This window comes from Peromyscus leucopus, chromosome 8b, assembly GCF_004664715.2.
Source record: "Peromyscus leucopus breed LL Stock chromosome 8b, UCI_PerLeu_2.1, whole genome shotgun sequence".
NCBI lineage: Eukaryota > Metazoa > Chordata > Mammalia > Rodentia > Cricetidae > Peromyscus > Peromyscus leucopus.
In genome coordinates, this window is record NC_051086.1 from 26,594,616 (window position 1) to 26,611,012 (window position 16,397).

General features: G+C 46.0%; 1 protein-coding gene across 3 annotated transcripts in view; it reads left to right on the plus strand.

Annotated features, from left to right (window-relative positions):
• Positions 1-16,397, plus strand: part of Snx29 (sorting nexin 29) — a 488,775-nt gene that overhangs the window by 89,230 nt on the left and 383,148 nt on the right. For all 3 annotated transcript variants that reach the window (XM_037201528.1, XM_028872913.2, XM_037201527.1), the window contains 3 exons: positions 3,265-3,395; positions 8,551-8,626; positions 10,356-10,438. In XM_037201528.1, the coding sequence (XP_037057423.1) occupies positions 3,265-3,395; positions 8,551-8,626; positions 10,356-10,438 (290 nt within the window). The remainder of the gene's footprint in view (positions 1-3,264; positions 3,396-8,550; positions 8,627-10,355; positions 10,439-16,397) is intronic.

The following is a 16,397-nucleotide window of genomic DNA, read 5'->3' on the forward strand; positions in this document are numbered from 1 at the left end:
ACAGTCAGTTCTCTCCTTTCATCAGATGGGTCCTGGGGATCAAGCTCAGGTCGTGAGGCCTGACAGCTGCACCTTTACCTGCTGAGTCGTCTCACTGACCATTTTAAGCCAATCTTGATGCCATGTTTTGCGGCCTGTTGCTTCAGTAGTCAGCTGAGACAGTGGACCTTTGGGTTTGAAACCACACCCTTTGTGGGTCTGGTTTCACTTTAACTCACACAGGTTGCTGGGAAATGGCAAGAATTGTCTTTGAAACAAGCAGAAAATTCCACATGCCCAGAGAGGTAGTGGAACGGTTGGAGACAGGATTTGTTAATCCCACCAGGTAAGAATAAGACCACTACCACAATTTTTGAGCTGAATTTGAAGCAAGCTTTATTAAATACTGGCCTGGGTGATGGACACTGGCCATGTCCATACCTGGGATTCCCAGAGAATGGCTATGAATTATATTAGTCTAGTCCTTACAAAGGCAAAACCCACAAGGTCATGTGCTTCCTGCCTTCATCCAATTGGTGGCAAGCGTACATCCTGATGTACTTCCTGCCTATGTACCTCCTGCCTAGGTGTGATCAAGCACATCCTGTGCAGTTGGTGCAACCAACCTTGGTTATGGAAGTAAAAAACTCGTGGCTTGTTATCTTACATGAACAATAACCCCCAGCATTCCAGGAAGTTACTTGTCCTTGGGCGAGTGGGGCTCACAGGTCAGAGGCATTTTTGTTTTATAGATCTCTTAAGCACAGTAGTTTAAACTTAAAACATAACTATATCTCTCAGAGACTGGCCAGTACTGCTGCTTTCTCTAAGAATGTGTCCTGACTGCCAGCATGCCACTTCCCTTGGTCACTGTTGTATAAAGGATGACATGAGCACTCCATGGTATAGTTAAGAGAAAGGTTGGTATTGTAGACACGAGAGAGAGGACAGTCAGAGGCTTCTGGGAAAGTCGGAGCAGAGGGAGAAAGTAGCCTGGAGAAGGCCAGAGCTGTCTATGAGAGACGGGAGAATAGCAAGGGATAGAGAATAGAGAGCAGAGGGAGAGAGGCAGGAGCAGGGGTCAGAATGGCCAGGGTGTAAGGAGGAGGAGGAGCTGAGGGGAGGAGGCAACTAGGGTGCTGGCATGGACTTTGAAGTGCTGATAAGCACTGGAGGCATATGTTAGCTGGAGAACCATAGGTCCCTTTTTTGGAGGTAAGAGAAGTGCCTCCTTTTGGTAGAATGGCCTTCACAAGTCCTGAGGAATGCTGCTTTTTTGTCTAGCTGCCAGAAGTTCTCCTATAGTTCAGGTTAGGCTGGGCCCAGACTCAGTTTTGGACAAGTAAGTTGGTGTGCCCTTTTTGGGAGTAACCTGACAACCACCTGTTGCACCAGAGCCCCAAGAGGGTGGTTCTAATAGCCTAGAGGGGCAACCATGTTTACCTAACACTTGGGGGTCAGTGACAGTGACCCTGTGCTAGCCATGGAAGGAAACAATTCATGGTAAGTTTCTGTTAGGACTGTTCCCTGGGTTTCCTACCCAATGCTCACCCCAGCTAGATTTGGTTATTAGATTTTAAATGCTTGTAAAGAAACAATCCACCTAGAAGAGTGTGCCACACAGTATAAAATGTTTGCAGAGAAGATGTCCCATCCTATTCCCTAAAATAAAGAAAAGCTGCATGTGGAGGCTCGTGCAGGCAGGAGGCTGGACACCATTGTGGTTTGATTTGGAGGACCTCAGTCTTGGTGCTGTTGTGAATCACTAGTGATCTTGGACAGGTGACACTATTTTGAGACAGGGTCTCATCGTGTAGCCCATGTTGGCCTTGAATTCATTCCTGCCCTCTTGCCTCTGCCTCACAAGCTCTGGATTACAGGTGTGAGCCACCATACTTGTGGTCAGGGTCTTTCTCTCTCTTGTGGTGCTGCAGATTAAACCTCGAGCTTTGTACATACAAACACTGTACCATGGAACCCTGGGGCTGTGAAACAAGGCCTTGTTATGTGGCTCGGGCTGGGCAGCTTCCTACCAGGCCTGCTAAGTTACATGATTTGGGACTGGGGAGAAGATGGCTTATTGGTTAGGAGCATTGGCTGCTCTTCCGGAGGACCAACTTCACAGCTATGTGGGCACAGTAAAGCCACTGAACTGGACTACTTCATGGGTAGAAAGAAAGATTGGAGAAATTCAAAATTGTCACGGTGATCTCTCTGGGGCATAGAGAATAGCAAAAGGCTGGGAAAGCTTCCCCAGTCTTTAAATAGAAAGGTTAGGAGGGAGCTCGGAAGTTAGGATAGGGAGTCGGCGAGCCAGGACACGTGCCCCATTGCCTGAAGGGACAGAGAAGGGGAGTGGTGATTCTTCCTGCAAACAGAAACCTGCTTCACTAGAGTCTGAGGAATGCTGTTTAGGATCTTTCTGTTTACCTGGTCAGAGGCCAGCCTGAGCTGAGCCCAGACTGTCATTTTAGGGGACCCACTTTGGACCTAACAGCAACCATCTGTAACTCCAGTTCCAGGGGATTTGATGCCTTTTAGCCTCTGTGGATACTGAATGCATGTGGTACATAGACATACACAGGCAAAACACTCATACACATAAATCTTAAAAATTTAAATTACATAAATAGACTTTTCTTCTTCTCCCCTTTCCTTACTTGATGTAGTAGGTGTGATTTTTGATCCGTTGAGCCTCTTTCTATTCTAAGTTAATGTACAGTAGTGATTGTGTGAAGAAGGTCAAGGTCATCTTAGCTGTGCACAGAGTTCTAAGCCAGCTGGGATAGACGAGACCCTGTCTCAAACAAAGAAGTAAAAAACCAAAAATCTACACCTTCCATCCACAACCAAATCAAATCAAAGCAAGAATCCGAGTTGGTAGTATGTTGAGCTACACCCAAACTCGGCAGAGCCGCCTTGGCCCCCAGTGCGGGGTTATAGGCGTGCACCTCCACGGCTGGCTACAGGCCCCCAAAGGGTCTTCCTCCTCAGCTGTCCTGCTCCACTTCTGAGCTGAGCCTCTGCCTTCTTGCAGGATGTTGTGATTGGTGTCTGGGGCCTCTTCCAGACTGTAAGTTCCACGAGAGCATCACAACCGTTTGCTGGGTCTTTGCCCCTGTGCCAAGCACAGCAAGCTCTGGTAAAAGAGCACATGAGGGGTCTAACCTGGGCTCTGTGGTCCTGACTCCCAGCCCATGGCTTAATTATGTTTTAGCCTCATCTAGGCCTGGGAACTTGATAAGTCCCGAGGCCCTGTCATGCAGCTGCTTTCTTTCTCCATAGGCCGCTGGATGCGAGCACCTGCCTCCCCCCGGTACCTGGATGGGCCCCGCTGCAGGTGCTCCATGGAGATGCTGATGCCGACACCGACGTCCTCTTCCCTGTCAGTGGAGTGGGCTCCTATGGTGCAGCAGGTGGGTGCTTCCTGTCTTCTCTATCCAGTAAGAGCTTTTGCTCCAAGGACCAGATGGGGTTTTTGAGTTACCTGTACAGGTAGGAATGGAAGCCAGAAGATCTGGGACTCAGGGCAGGGACAGCTTGTAGACACTCAGGTAAGATGTGGCTTAGGGGTCTCCTGTAGAACTGGAGTGTTTACAGATACTCGGGCTGAGTGCCTCAGGGTGAACTGGTTGGCAAGACCCTAAGGGGTTCTTATGCCTGCCTCCAACAGTCTGTTGCTAAACTTGGCCATATCAAAGTTAACCATAAATAGTGACCATTATTTCGCGCCTTGGGAGATGGGAGATGTCACCTGAACCCTGTGAAGGCCCTACACCTTTGCTCCTCTTTCTGTCTGCTGTGTCTACATGGCATCACCTAGTTGGTGTGGGTTTAGAGATGTGCAGCTAATCTGAGGGCATTTCTCAGCTTACCTGTAGCCAGTGGCCTTCTAACCCTGCATTCCCACTGGGTCCAACATCCTGTAGATTCTTATCCTCACTTTTAGCTTTTGGAGTTGCTTGTTAAGTTGAGGAGTGTATTAGCTAGTTTTCTGTTGCTATGAAAAACACCATGAAAAGCAACTTATGAAGGAAAGAGTTTGTTTTGGCTTCTGGTCCCAGAGGGATAAGAGCCCATCATGGTGGGAGGCATCGCAGCAACCAGAGAAGGAAGCTGAGAACTCCCATCATCCACCATGAGCAAAGAGCAGAGAGAACGAACTGGTAATGGTTAAGGTTTTTCATTCTCAAAGCCCGCCCCCAGTGTGTACTTCCTCAGCATGACTGCTCCTTTTCATAACCTCTTCAAATAGCATCACCACTGAGGACCAAGTGTTAAGTGCCTGCACCTGTGGGTGACGTGTCTCATTCGAGCCAGTACAAGGAGTGACCGTCACACACTACTGTGGTCTGATATGGTAGACTCCGGAGCCCTCTGGGAAAGCAGCTTGCTCTTGGCAGTCAAGATGCTGTGGTAGTTGACCACATTGTGTAGCCCCAGCCCACTTATAAGGGTCATATGGCATTTGGAGTTCATGGTATTCTTTGTTCAGCATTTCGCTTCTCTGCTAGGTATTTGGTACTAGGCCATGGGAGACCTTCAGGGAAATCCTACCTGAGGTTCTCTGTTTAGGGAGGGGACAGAGGATGTCTTCATTGGTGGCAGTACTGAGGATTGAGCCCAAGGCTTTACGCATACTAGAACGTGCCCTACCATTGAGCTATAGCTTTAGCCTTTTTTGTAGGTTTTTTTTTTTTTTTTTTTGAGACAAGGTTTCTCTGTGTTGTCCTGGCTGTCCTGGAACTCATTCTGTAGACCACGCTGATCTCAAATTTATAGATAACCTCGTGCCTCTGCTTTCCGAGTTGCTGAGATTAGAGGCGTGTGCCACCGCCACCTGGCATTTTTTTTTTTTATATAGATTTATTCCTTAATTAAATTTTATTTATTTATTTATTGATTGATTGGTTTTTTGAGACAGGGTTTCTCTGTAGCTTTGCGCCTTTCCTGGAACGCCTGGCTCTGCCTCCCGAGTGCTGGGATTAAAGTTGTGCGCTGCCGCCACCACCACCTGGCTTACATTTTTTTCTTAAGACAGAGTTTCACTATGTAGATCTAGTTGGCCTAGAGCTCACCATGTAGACAGGCTAGCTTCAGACGCTCAGAGATGTCCCTGCCTTTGCCTCCTGAATGCTGGGATTACATCAGTAGCTTTTAAGATTCTTTGCAGTTTTGTATGTATATGTGTGTGTCTATATGTGGCTATGTGCACATGAGTGCATATGAGTTATGTTGGTGTTGTGAACTGAATTCAGGCCCTCTGGAAGAGCAACAAAGGCTCTTAACTACTGAGCCACCTCTTTAGCCCCATATTAGAATCTTTTTAAAATTACATTTACTTGTTTATTTATTGTAAGTGTGAGAGTCTGTGGAGATGTGCCACTGTGTGTGCGTGGAGGTCAGAGGACAGTTGATTCTCTCTTTCCACCACATGGATTCTGGGGGTCACACTCGGGGCATAGGCCTGGCAGCACATGCCTTTATCTGCTGAGCCATCTGACAACCCAGTGTTTTTTTAAATTTTAGACAGTGTTTCACTAAGGCCACTCACATTGGCTTTCACTAGCTATTGTCCTGCACAAGTGTTATTGTTTGTTTTTGCTTTTTGAGGGGCCTGCCACCCAGCTCCCAAATAAATGACACACAGAGGCTTATTCTTAATTATAAATGCTTAGCTTTAGCTAGGCTTGTTGCTAGCCAGCTTTTCTTAACTTTAAATTATCCCATCTACCTTTTGCCTCTGGGCTTTTTCCTTTCTTCTAAAATCTTACTTTTACTCTTACTGCATGACTGACTGTGTAGCTGAGAGGCTGGCCCCTGATGTCCTCCTCCATCTCTGGCTACTTCTTTTTCTCTCCCAGATTTCTCCTATTTATTCTCTCCTCCTGCCAACCCTGCCTATCCTTTCTCCTGCCTTGCTATTGGCCATTCAGCTTTTTATTAGGCCATCAGATGCTTTAGACAGGCACAGTAACACAGCTTCACAGAGTTAAACAAATGCAACATAAACAAAAGTAACAAACCTTAAAATAATATTCTACAACACACAAGCCTCTCAAGTAGCTGAGGTTCCAGCTTGTGCTAGCAGCCAGGGCTCAGGGCTGTCTTTTAATTATGTGTGTGAAGGTGAAATGTATAGAATGTGTCCTCTGAATGTTTCCATCTCCCTAGTTTGTCTATTACTTCTTAAACTTAAATTATCCTGCCTGCCTTTTCCCTCTGGGCTTTTATCTCTCTCTATTTCTGTATACTTTTCTTTGCTTCTTACTCTGTGTCTGGCTGGGCGGCTGTTGTGGCTGGCCTTTAGCATCCTCCTCTCCTTGTTCTCTTCTTCTTTGATCTCTCTTCCTCCCCCATATTTCTCCTTCCCTTTTATTCTCTCTGCCTGCCAGCCCTGCTTACCCTTTCTCCTGCCTCCCTACTGGCCGTTCAGCTCTGTTAGATCATCAGGTGTTTTAGACAGGCACAGTAACACAGCTACACAGAGTTAAACAGATGCAACGTAAAGAATGCAACACATTTTTGTATCATTAAAACAAATGTTCCACAGCATAAATGAATGTAGCACATCTTAAAATAATACTCCACAGTATGCCAGTGCATCTGGCCCACCACAGTGCCAGCTGCATGTAGGTATGTGTGTCAGCCACACAGAGGGGCTGATGTGTGGTCAGTCAGGCCATGTCAGTGCTGCATCTGGAATGTGGGCTGGGTGACAATGGCCTTTATTCCAGCTATGCATTTCCTTTCATTATGTGTGGTGTTGGAGCCTTGCCTTTGCTTCATGTGTGGACTCTGTCAGTCATGGCTGAATTTCAGCAGTGAGGATGACTGAGCTGAGGTAGCCTCCCACTGAAGGGTCCTTAGAGGACACTGAGCCTTCTAACCAGAAATGTGCCACTGCACATGAGCAGAGTGAGGAATAGTGTAGGTAGCACTGGAGAGTCAGGATATTGTGTTTGTCAGCTTCCTGTTACTGTAACAAAATACTCGGGACAATCAACTTCTAGGGAAGGAAGGTTTATTTTGTTTCACAAACTCAGAGATTTCATCCCATGTTCAGTTTGCTCTGTTATCTTGGGATAACATGAAGCAGAGCAACATGGTTGGAAATGAAAATGGAGGAAGCTGCTCACCTCATGCTGACAGGAAAAGCAGAGAGCTAGGAAGGGCCTGGGCATCTGATCCTCCAGTGAACCAGGTCCTGCCTCTTAAAGTCCCACTGCATTTCAGAGGCACCGTAAACTGGGGATTAAGCCGCAGGCCTTTGCAGGACACTTAACCATAGCAGAGCCACCTGACTCTGTGGTGGCTGGAAGGTAGGTGTCCCTAAGCTGTCTGCCCAATCAGAAGTGGGGTATAGGGCCAGGGCTTTTGAAAGTCCATGTGGCTGCTGGGCCCAAGAAGGTCTCAGTAGAACTTTTCAGTAGCCAGAAATGTGGAACCAGAATTCAGGACTGAGGTCTCAGCCAAAGGAGAGTTTGAGTGCTGTCATCTTGAGAGGTAAGAGTATAGACTAGACTTTGTAGGGTCTGTGGCTCACGTATGTGATCCCAGGACTCACGAGGTAGAGGCAGGAGGATTGTTACAAGTTTGAGGCCAGCTTGGGCTACATAATGAGTTCCAGACCAGCTCAGGCTATAGAGTGAAATCCTATCTTAAAATTTAATTATGTAAACAATGTAAAATTTAATTATGTTGCATAATTGTTAAAGTGCACATGCTGGTAATTCAGCAGTTGGAAGGCCGAGGCAGGAAAAGCGTGAGTTAGAAGCCAGCCTTGGTTGCGTAAGGAGATCCTGTCTCCAAACAAAGAAGACCAAAAGGGGAAGCGAGGCACAGAGAGGCTGTGCCTTGCTGAACTGAAGTTGAGGAGCAGGGACTCTGTCCTGTAGCCAGCAGGGTCTGTACCCTGTACCACACCACTGGGTAGCAAGGTGGCGGGTACTCCCTTGACTACTGATGCCTTGCAGTCCTGGGATGGACCCCAGGCTTGCGGTGCTCTTGGGTTAATGGAAACAGCTGGAGTTGAGTGGGGTGTGCAGTCCAAGGTGACTTAAGCCTCTACCTCTGTCACTCCTGTGTCTGACTCAGGGTTCCCTTGAGTGCTGCCGTGCAGCCCCAGGCTTGCAGATCTGCACTTTTTCCCCGGAAGGAGGCCTGAGTGGCCGCTAATGCATCTGCGACAGTCATTAATGACCTTTGCCTGTTTGCTTTAGAGATTTGTGGACTCACTTTTTGGGAATGCCTTTATTACCAAATGTTTGCTGGCTTTGTAGAAAGCTGCAGACTTCAGCAGTGGTGAGACCCTGCTGCCCTCTAGTGCCCACTGTAAGCAGGAGCAATTTGTTTAATCAAAAACCTGATAACTTCTCTTGCTTCAAAGTTAAAAAAAAAAAGTCACATGTAGCTACCAGTGCCAAGTCTTAATGGTGCCTGAGCAAATGAACGAGGCAGCAGATAACTCCAGTGTGTGAGTGGAAAGAGTTTAAAATCAGCTGATGGAACAGCTGAGCACACGATCAGTTGAAAGTGAAGCCTCACCCTCTCTGTGTGGTTTCTGCACAGATGCCCCTGTGGGAAGTCTGGAGAATGGGACAGGACCCGAGGACCACATACTTCCAGAGTCTGGCCTTCGGTACAGGTCAGTGTCAGGATTGTGACATGCTGTTTGTCTTTGCATTTTATTCTCATTTAAAGACAGGATTGGAGGCCAAGGCCTGACCTCATGTTTGTGCTCATATGGGTTATAGATGACGATTCACCCAGTTAGACTGTCTTGTGATACAGTGTCAGAGCTGGGTGGCAGTTCAGTGATGGAGTGCTTGCACAGTGTACAAAAAGCTCAGGGTTCCATCCCCAGGAGGGGCAGCAACCATCAAGCCTCATTTGCACATGACCCCTTATCATCCCACGCCTCTGCGGCCAGGCTGAGTGCCCCCTCCCCAGCCTTCCTAGTTAGGTCTGTTAGCAGTTGATGTTTATCAGCCCTGTGTTTTGTGATATTTAGGTTATGGCGAAAGAAACAGTTGCCGAGTACTCGGTCCACCGCCTGGCAGCTTGTAGGTGAAGAACGCTTTTCTCTTTCACGTTAACAACAACAACTACAGCAAACTAAACAAAACAAAAAACCAACCAACCAAACAACAATCTAGATGGAGAACTAAGTTGCCCAGTGTCACTGTAGTGTACAGAGGGAGCCTTGCCACCGAGGTCTCCTGTCACCGTCAGCTCTGTTGCTGTTCTTTCTCCCCCTCTCCTCATGATTTTAATTTGCTTGGTGTCTTGTTACTCACAGCAGACAGGATTCTGAAAGTGACACTGAGCGGGCTGATCCCGCTGAGCCTGGTCTCATAGAGGATGGCGTCACTGCTCCTTCCAGGACCCTGACTCCTTTTTTTGGTTGTATTTTTGAACATTTGCCAAATGCAGCAATTGATTGAGGGACACGAGTCCCAGTCGGTGACTTCTTCCTTCTGTTCACAGATAAGCCAGTGCTATTGTCCACATTAGAGACTGATTGTAAATATGCAACCAGTCCAGTTCTCTGCAGTCATTATGCTCTGTACGTTTCTTCGAGCATCAGGCCTGCTTACAGGGGGATGCTGGGCAGGTTGCTGGGAGCCTATTGTCATGAAGATTCTATAACCATTGACCCATACATAATCTGGGTCTATGTCTGTCCTCATTTAAAGGCACTTTGTTTAGAACCTACTAGAGACATAGCTCAGTTGTAGGAGAGTGCTTGCCTGGTGTTCAAAAAGCCCAAGGATCCATTCCCAGCACCACATAAAACTGGGTATGGTGCTTGGGAGGCAAAGGCAGAAGGATCAGAAGTTCAAAGTCATCTTTGGCTACATAGTAAGTTCCAGACTGGGATATGTGAGACTCCAGCATAAGCAAACATACTGTTGACTAGTTGACATCGGACAGTGATGTTACACGTTTGTCTGAGGGAAGCTTATATATGTAGCATGCAGGTGTCTTGCACTCGGGACAGCGACATACATCCAGGGACCATTTTAACTAGGAAAAGCAACAATGCTAATGACAAGAGTGTGGAAAGAATAGATCCCGGACGTGTGTTCACAATTACACAGTTGGAGCAGGAAGGCAGTGATAGCTTGTCTGACTTCAGCCACAAACAAGCACATTGAGTGACTCTGAGTTTCCCTCACGGATGGCTTGCAGAAGGGTTCTTTGTGTCGGTTTGGAGTTTCCAGTAAACTTGAGACACGTCTGCAGTAATGGGGAAGCAGCTGCTTTCTGTTTGTCCAGGAGATTCCCAGGGAAACCTTTCACTTGCCAGTGTTGTGAGCACTGAGGCTGTGTTCTAGGCCGAGGATAACTTCCTTCTGTCTGCTTCCTCCCAGTATGGAAGCCAGTTCTCCAGGCCGCGGAAGTCCCCTGAGTAGCCTGTTACCATCGGCCTCAATGCCTGAGTCTATGACAGTTCGTAAGTACTTCTGAGGCTGGGGCATGTGTGCTGGCAGCCTCTCTGTTTATGTCTGTACAGGTGTGGACTTTGCTAGGGCTGTGAAGGTGGTGAGTGTGTGCCTGCTGTTGACTTGATCACTGTAGGATCCCTGGCCCAAGGCCAGCTTGTGGTGCATGGGGTGTGTCTGCTAACAGATGAAGGAACCTTCTGTCCCTATGGTTTCCAAGCTGCCTCCTGTGTGCAGCTAACTGTGAGAAACTCTTCTAGCTGAGTTTTCCTGTGACTCTGGACAAATCAATTTTGCTGATGGAATAGTCTAATGATCAGGTGGTATAAAACTATTTCTAGCCCCACCTCCTGGAAAATGCCTTAAAGACACAGTAGTGAAGGGTGGGTGTGAATGGTTTTATATTACACACACACACACACAAATCAACAACTGTTTAACAAGGTAGACGCTCCATGACTGGGTCAGCGGGTGGGGGTGAGACTGATGGCCCTGACTAGGTTGGCAGAGGGTGTTAGTGCAGGGCTCCGTGGTCGGTGCAGGGCTCCGTGGTCGGTGCAGGGCTCCGTGGTCGGTGCAGGGCTCCGTGGTCATCAGAGGCCAAGGCTCTTCCTTTTCCTGACTTGTAGATCAACCTAGTTGTTTTCTTTGTTTAACAAGCTCTAGCTGTCTTATTCCTACTGCAGGAAGCAGGAAGGAGGAGAGGGGCAGAGGAGAGGTTTTCTCTATTTCAGTGTCACATTCAGGGATCTAAACTTGGATAGAGTAAAAATTACACCCTTTCCCCTCATCAGTCTGGGTGAAAATTAGCATTTCCTTCAAACATGAACGTGCAACAAGCCCTGGAGCCCATAGCAATGGTGGCAAAATGGGGCGTGACTGTCACCCAGAGAAGTTACAGGCCCTCAGGATGCCACTTCTTGGAAACAAAATAGTTGCCTAAGGTGATATAGAATCCTAAATATGCCATGTCTCCTGGGTCTTCATCTCTTTACTACTCTGTTTGCACATGAGCACTCTCCTTTGTCATTGGGTGTTTCATGTATTTTCTACCGTGAGGTTTCTGGAAGGAGGCCCATGTGCATCCCAACTGCAGGCTGTGCCCATGGTCCCTGTGAACAGAAGCCGCCGCCCCGCTGTGAGCCCTCTCCCTGAGGTTTCCTACAGTCTCCTGCTCCTTGGCTCTCCCTGGCTGTAAAGGAGCAAATGCTAATGTGAGCTCCACAGCTGTGCAGGGTGAGCAGATGCAGTGTGTGAGGACCAGCTGTCTCCTCCTCTGAGTGGGCAGGCAGGCTTCCTAAGGCACATCTCAGCCTCCCCACTACTCTCTTTGGTGTGGGGTATGGAGCAGGTGAATTGGGTTTCTCTGGCAGCAGTTCTTGGGACTGCCGTGATCTAGTCTCTGGGCCTCCCCATGCCACTTCCGTCCCTGACAAAGCCGCCAGCTTGGTGTGTGCCTTTTCTGTGAGGACACTGCTCTTGATGTCCCTGAGCAATACCCATAGCAGGGACTCAGCCTGCTTATTTTCACTCATACTGCTTTTTAGAGATTAATCACAGTGGTTGCTTGCCATCTTTGGCTTGAGGAGACCTATCAGGAATTCCCAGCTGGATATTCTGAAGGAAGACATCAGTAGACTCACATTTGACCCTGGGTGTCTGGTGGTTATACAGGCTGTGAGGACAGCTGTGGGTGGTGGTAGGGTGGGCTTGTGTTTTCTGGGTGGCTGTTCACATAGGGGGGCTTCTCTTTTTTACTCTGCTCTAGCAAGGTAAGTGTCAGTGTTCTCAGAAATGTGGGGGAAAACTGCCACACCCTCGACCCCAATCGGGTAGACCGCTGCTGCTCAGGTGCAGGTCACACCAGCCAGAAGAACAGACCATTTCAGCCAGAAGAACAAGTACAGGCCACTCCAGCCAGAAGAGCAGGCAGAGATGAACTCAGGCAGAGACTCCCTGCTGGACCAGAGGCCACACTGGCCCCCAGAACTCCAGCTAGGCAGCCCACCCTCAGACCTCTTCTACTCCCTCAATGTCCCCCACTCCTGACGCTATCTCTAATAATCCCTTCTCCCCTCCTCTTCACTGGGTCCCAACCCCCAACTTAGGCAGAGACTTCCTGCTGGAACAGAACTCCTGGCTACCAGAACTCCAGGCCACAAATACCAGAAGACCAAAGAGGAAACAGAAACCAAGGAACAAAACACCCATCTAACAAAGACAAACTCAGAAATCAAGACCTATAATCACTCCAAACCCAAATGCCTAGATGTCAGCATAAGAACACAATCAACAATAGCCAAGGCAATGTGTCACCACTATAGCCCAGCTATCCCACTACAACAACCCCTGAATATTCCAACGCAGCTGAAGCACAAGAAAATGACCTTAAAATCATCAACTTTATGAAGATGGTAGAGGTCCTGAAAAAGTAATTGAATAAATCCTGTAAAGAGATTCAGGAAAACACAAACCAACAATTGGAGAAAAGGAATAAATTTCTCAAAGAAAGACAAGAAGTCAAGAAAAAACAAACAGTTGGAGGAAACTAACTGTTCAAGACCTGAACGTGGAAATAGATGCAATAAAGAAAACACAAACGGAGGGAATTCAGGAAATAGAAAATCTAGGTAAGTGAACAGGAACCACAGACCCAAGTATCACCAACAGAATATAAGAGGTAGAAGAGAGACTCTCAGAACTTGAAGACATCATAGAAAAAAGGGATATATTAGTCAAAGAAAATGCTACATCTAAAAAGTCCCTGACACAAAACATCCATGAAATCTGGATGAAAAGACCAAACCTAAGAATAATAGGAATAGAAGAAGGAGAAGAATCCCAGCTCAAAGACCCAGAAAATATTTTCAACAAAATCATAGAAGAAAATTTTCCTAACCTAAAGAAGGAGATGCCTGTAAAGGTACAAGAAGCTTACAGAACATCAAATAGATTAGGATAGAAAAGAAAGTCCCCTTGCTACATAATAATTGAAACACTACACACACAGAACTAAGAATATCAAAAGCTGCAAGGGAAAAAGAGCGAGTAACATATAAAGGTATTCAGCCCCCAAAAGACAAACATGGTGTGTAGTCACTCAGAAGTGGATTTTAGGAATAAAGCATAGGATAACCAGCCTATAATCTACAGCCCCAGAGAGGCTAGATAACAAGGAGGACCCAAAGAGGGATGCATGGATTTCCCTGGGAAGGGGAAATAGAAAAGATCTAGGTAAACTGGGGATGGTGGTGACAGGATGGGAGATGAGAACTTGAGGGAGCAGGTTGGGGGCAGGACAGAGGGGGGTAGTATTGAAAGAGACATCTTGATGTGGGGGAGCATTTCAGGGTTAGGGAAAAACCTGGTGCCAGGGAAACCCCCCAGGAATCGACAAGGATGACCCCAGCTGAGATTCTTAGCAATAATGGAGAGGGTACCTGAATTGGCCATCTACTGTAATCAGATTGATGACTACCCTAATTGTTATTACAGAGCTTTTATTCACTAACTGATGGAAGCAGATGCAGAGATCCACAGCTAAGCACTGGGCTGAACTCTGGGAGTCCTCCTGAAGAAAGGGAGGAGGGATTGTATGAGGGGGGAGGGCTAAGATCATGATGGGGGAACCCACAGAGACAGCTGAACTGAGCTCATGGGAGCTCATGGACTCTGGACCAACAGTTAGGGAGCCTGCATGGGAATGATCCTTGAGCAAAAGAGATCTCAAAGCCTACCCCACAGTGACACACTTCCTCCAATAAGGTCATATGTACTCCAGCAAAGCCACACCTCTCAATAGTGCCACTCCCTTTGGGGGCCACTACAGTGGTGTTTCAATCCTTATCATCTATGCCCCAAATGCAAGGGCACCAACATTTGCAAAAGAAACATTACTAAAACTTAAACCACATCTCAACCCTCACAGATTAATAGTAGGAGACTTCATTACCCTACTCTCACCAGTTGACAGGTCATCCAGGCAGAAACTAAGCAGAGAAATGATGGAACTAACAGTTGTTATGACTCAAATGTATCTAACAAATATCTACAGAACATTTCACCCAAACACACGAGAATATACCTTCTTCTCAGCACCTCATGGAACATTCTCCAAAACTGACCACATAGTTGGATGCAAAGCAAGTCTCACTAGGTACAAGAAAATTGAAATAACCCCATACATTTTATCAGACCACCATGGATTAAAGCTGGATTTCAGTAACAACAGAAACAACAGAAAGCCTACAAACTCATGGAAGCTGAACAACTCTCTAATTAATGACTACTGGGTTAGGCAGGATTTAAAGAAATTTAAGACTTCCTAGAATTTAATGAAAATGAATGCACGATATACCCAAACATATGGAATACAATGAAAGCAGTGCTAAGAGGAAAGTTCATAGCACCAAGTGGCTACATAAAGAAATTGGAGAGATCTCATACTAGCAACTTAATAGTACACTTGAAAACTCTAGAACAAAAAGGAGAACTTACCTAGGAGGAGTAGATGGCAGGAATAAACTCAGAGCTGAAATCAATAAAACAGAAACAAAGAGAACAATACAAAGAGTCAAAGAAACAAAGAGTTGATTCTTTGAGAAAATTGACCGGCCGGGCGGTGGTGGCTCAAGCCTTTAATCCCAGCACTCGGGAGGCAGAGGCAGGTGGATCCTTGTGAGTTCGAGGCCAGCCTGGTCTACAGAGTGAGGTCCAGGAAAGGCGCAAAGCTACACAGAGAAACCCTGTCTTGAAAAACCAAAAGAGAGAGAGAGAAAGAGAGAGAGAGAGAGAAAATTGACAAGACAGACATACCCTTATCCAAACTAACTAAAAGACAGAGAGAGATTTAATAAAATCAGAAATGAGAAGGGAGACATAATAACAGACACTGAGGAAATCCAAAGAATCATTAAGTCATACTTTAAAAACCTGTACTCCATAAAATTGGAAAATCTAAAAGAAATGGATAGTTTTCATGATAAATACCACTTACCAAAGTTAAATCAAGATCAGATAAACAACTTACATAGACCTACAACCCCTAAAGAAATGGAAGCAGTCATTAAAAGTCCCCCCCCCCAAAAAAAAGCTCATGGCCAAATGATGTTTAGCATAGAATTATATGAGACTATCAAAGAAGAGCTAATGCCAAAACTCCTCAAATTATTCCACAAAAATAGAAACAGAAGGAACATTACCAAATTCATTTTATGAGGCCACAATCACCCTAATACCCAAACTACACAAAGATTCAGCAAAGAAAGAGAATTACAGGCCAGTGTCCCTCATGGGCATTGATGCAAAAATATTCAATAAAATACTCAAGCTTAATCCAAGAACACATCTAAATGATCATCTACCATGATCAAGTAGGCTTTATCCCAGAGATGCAGGATTGGTTCAACATATGAAAGTCAGTAAATGTAATCCACCCTATAAACAAACTGAAAGAAAAAAAACAAAAAACACATGATCATCTTATTAGATACTGAAAAAGATTTTGACAAAATCCAACACCCATTCATGATCAAAGTCTTGGAGAGATTAGGGATACAAGGAACATACGTAAACATAATAAAGGTAATTTACAGCAAGTTGACAGCCAACATCAAATTAAATAGAGAGAAACTCAAAGTGATTCCACTAAAATAAGGAACAAGACAAAGACTGTCCACTCTCTTCATATCTATTCAATATAGTACTCAGAGTTTTAGCTACAGCAATAAGACAACTGAAGGAGATAAGGAGATACAGATTGGAAAGGAAGAGTCAAAGTATTCACCATTTGCAGATCATATGATATGTATAAGCGACCCTAAAAACTCTACCAGGGAACTCCTACAACTGATAAACACCTTCAGTGAAGTGGTTGGATACAAGATTAACTTTAAAAAAATAGCACTCTTCCTATATACAAATGACAAACCAGTTCGAAAGAAATCAGGGAAAAAATGCCCTTCATAATAT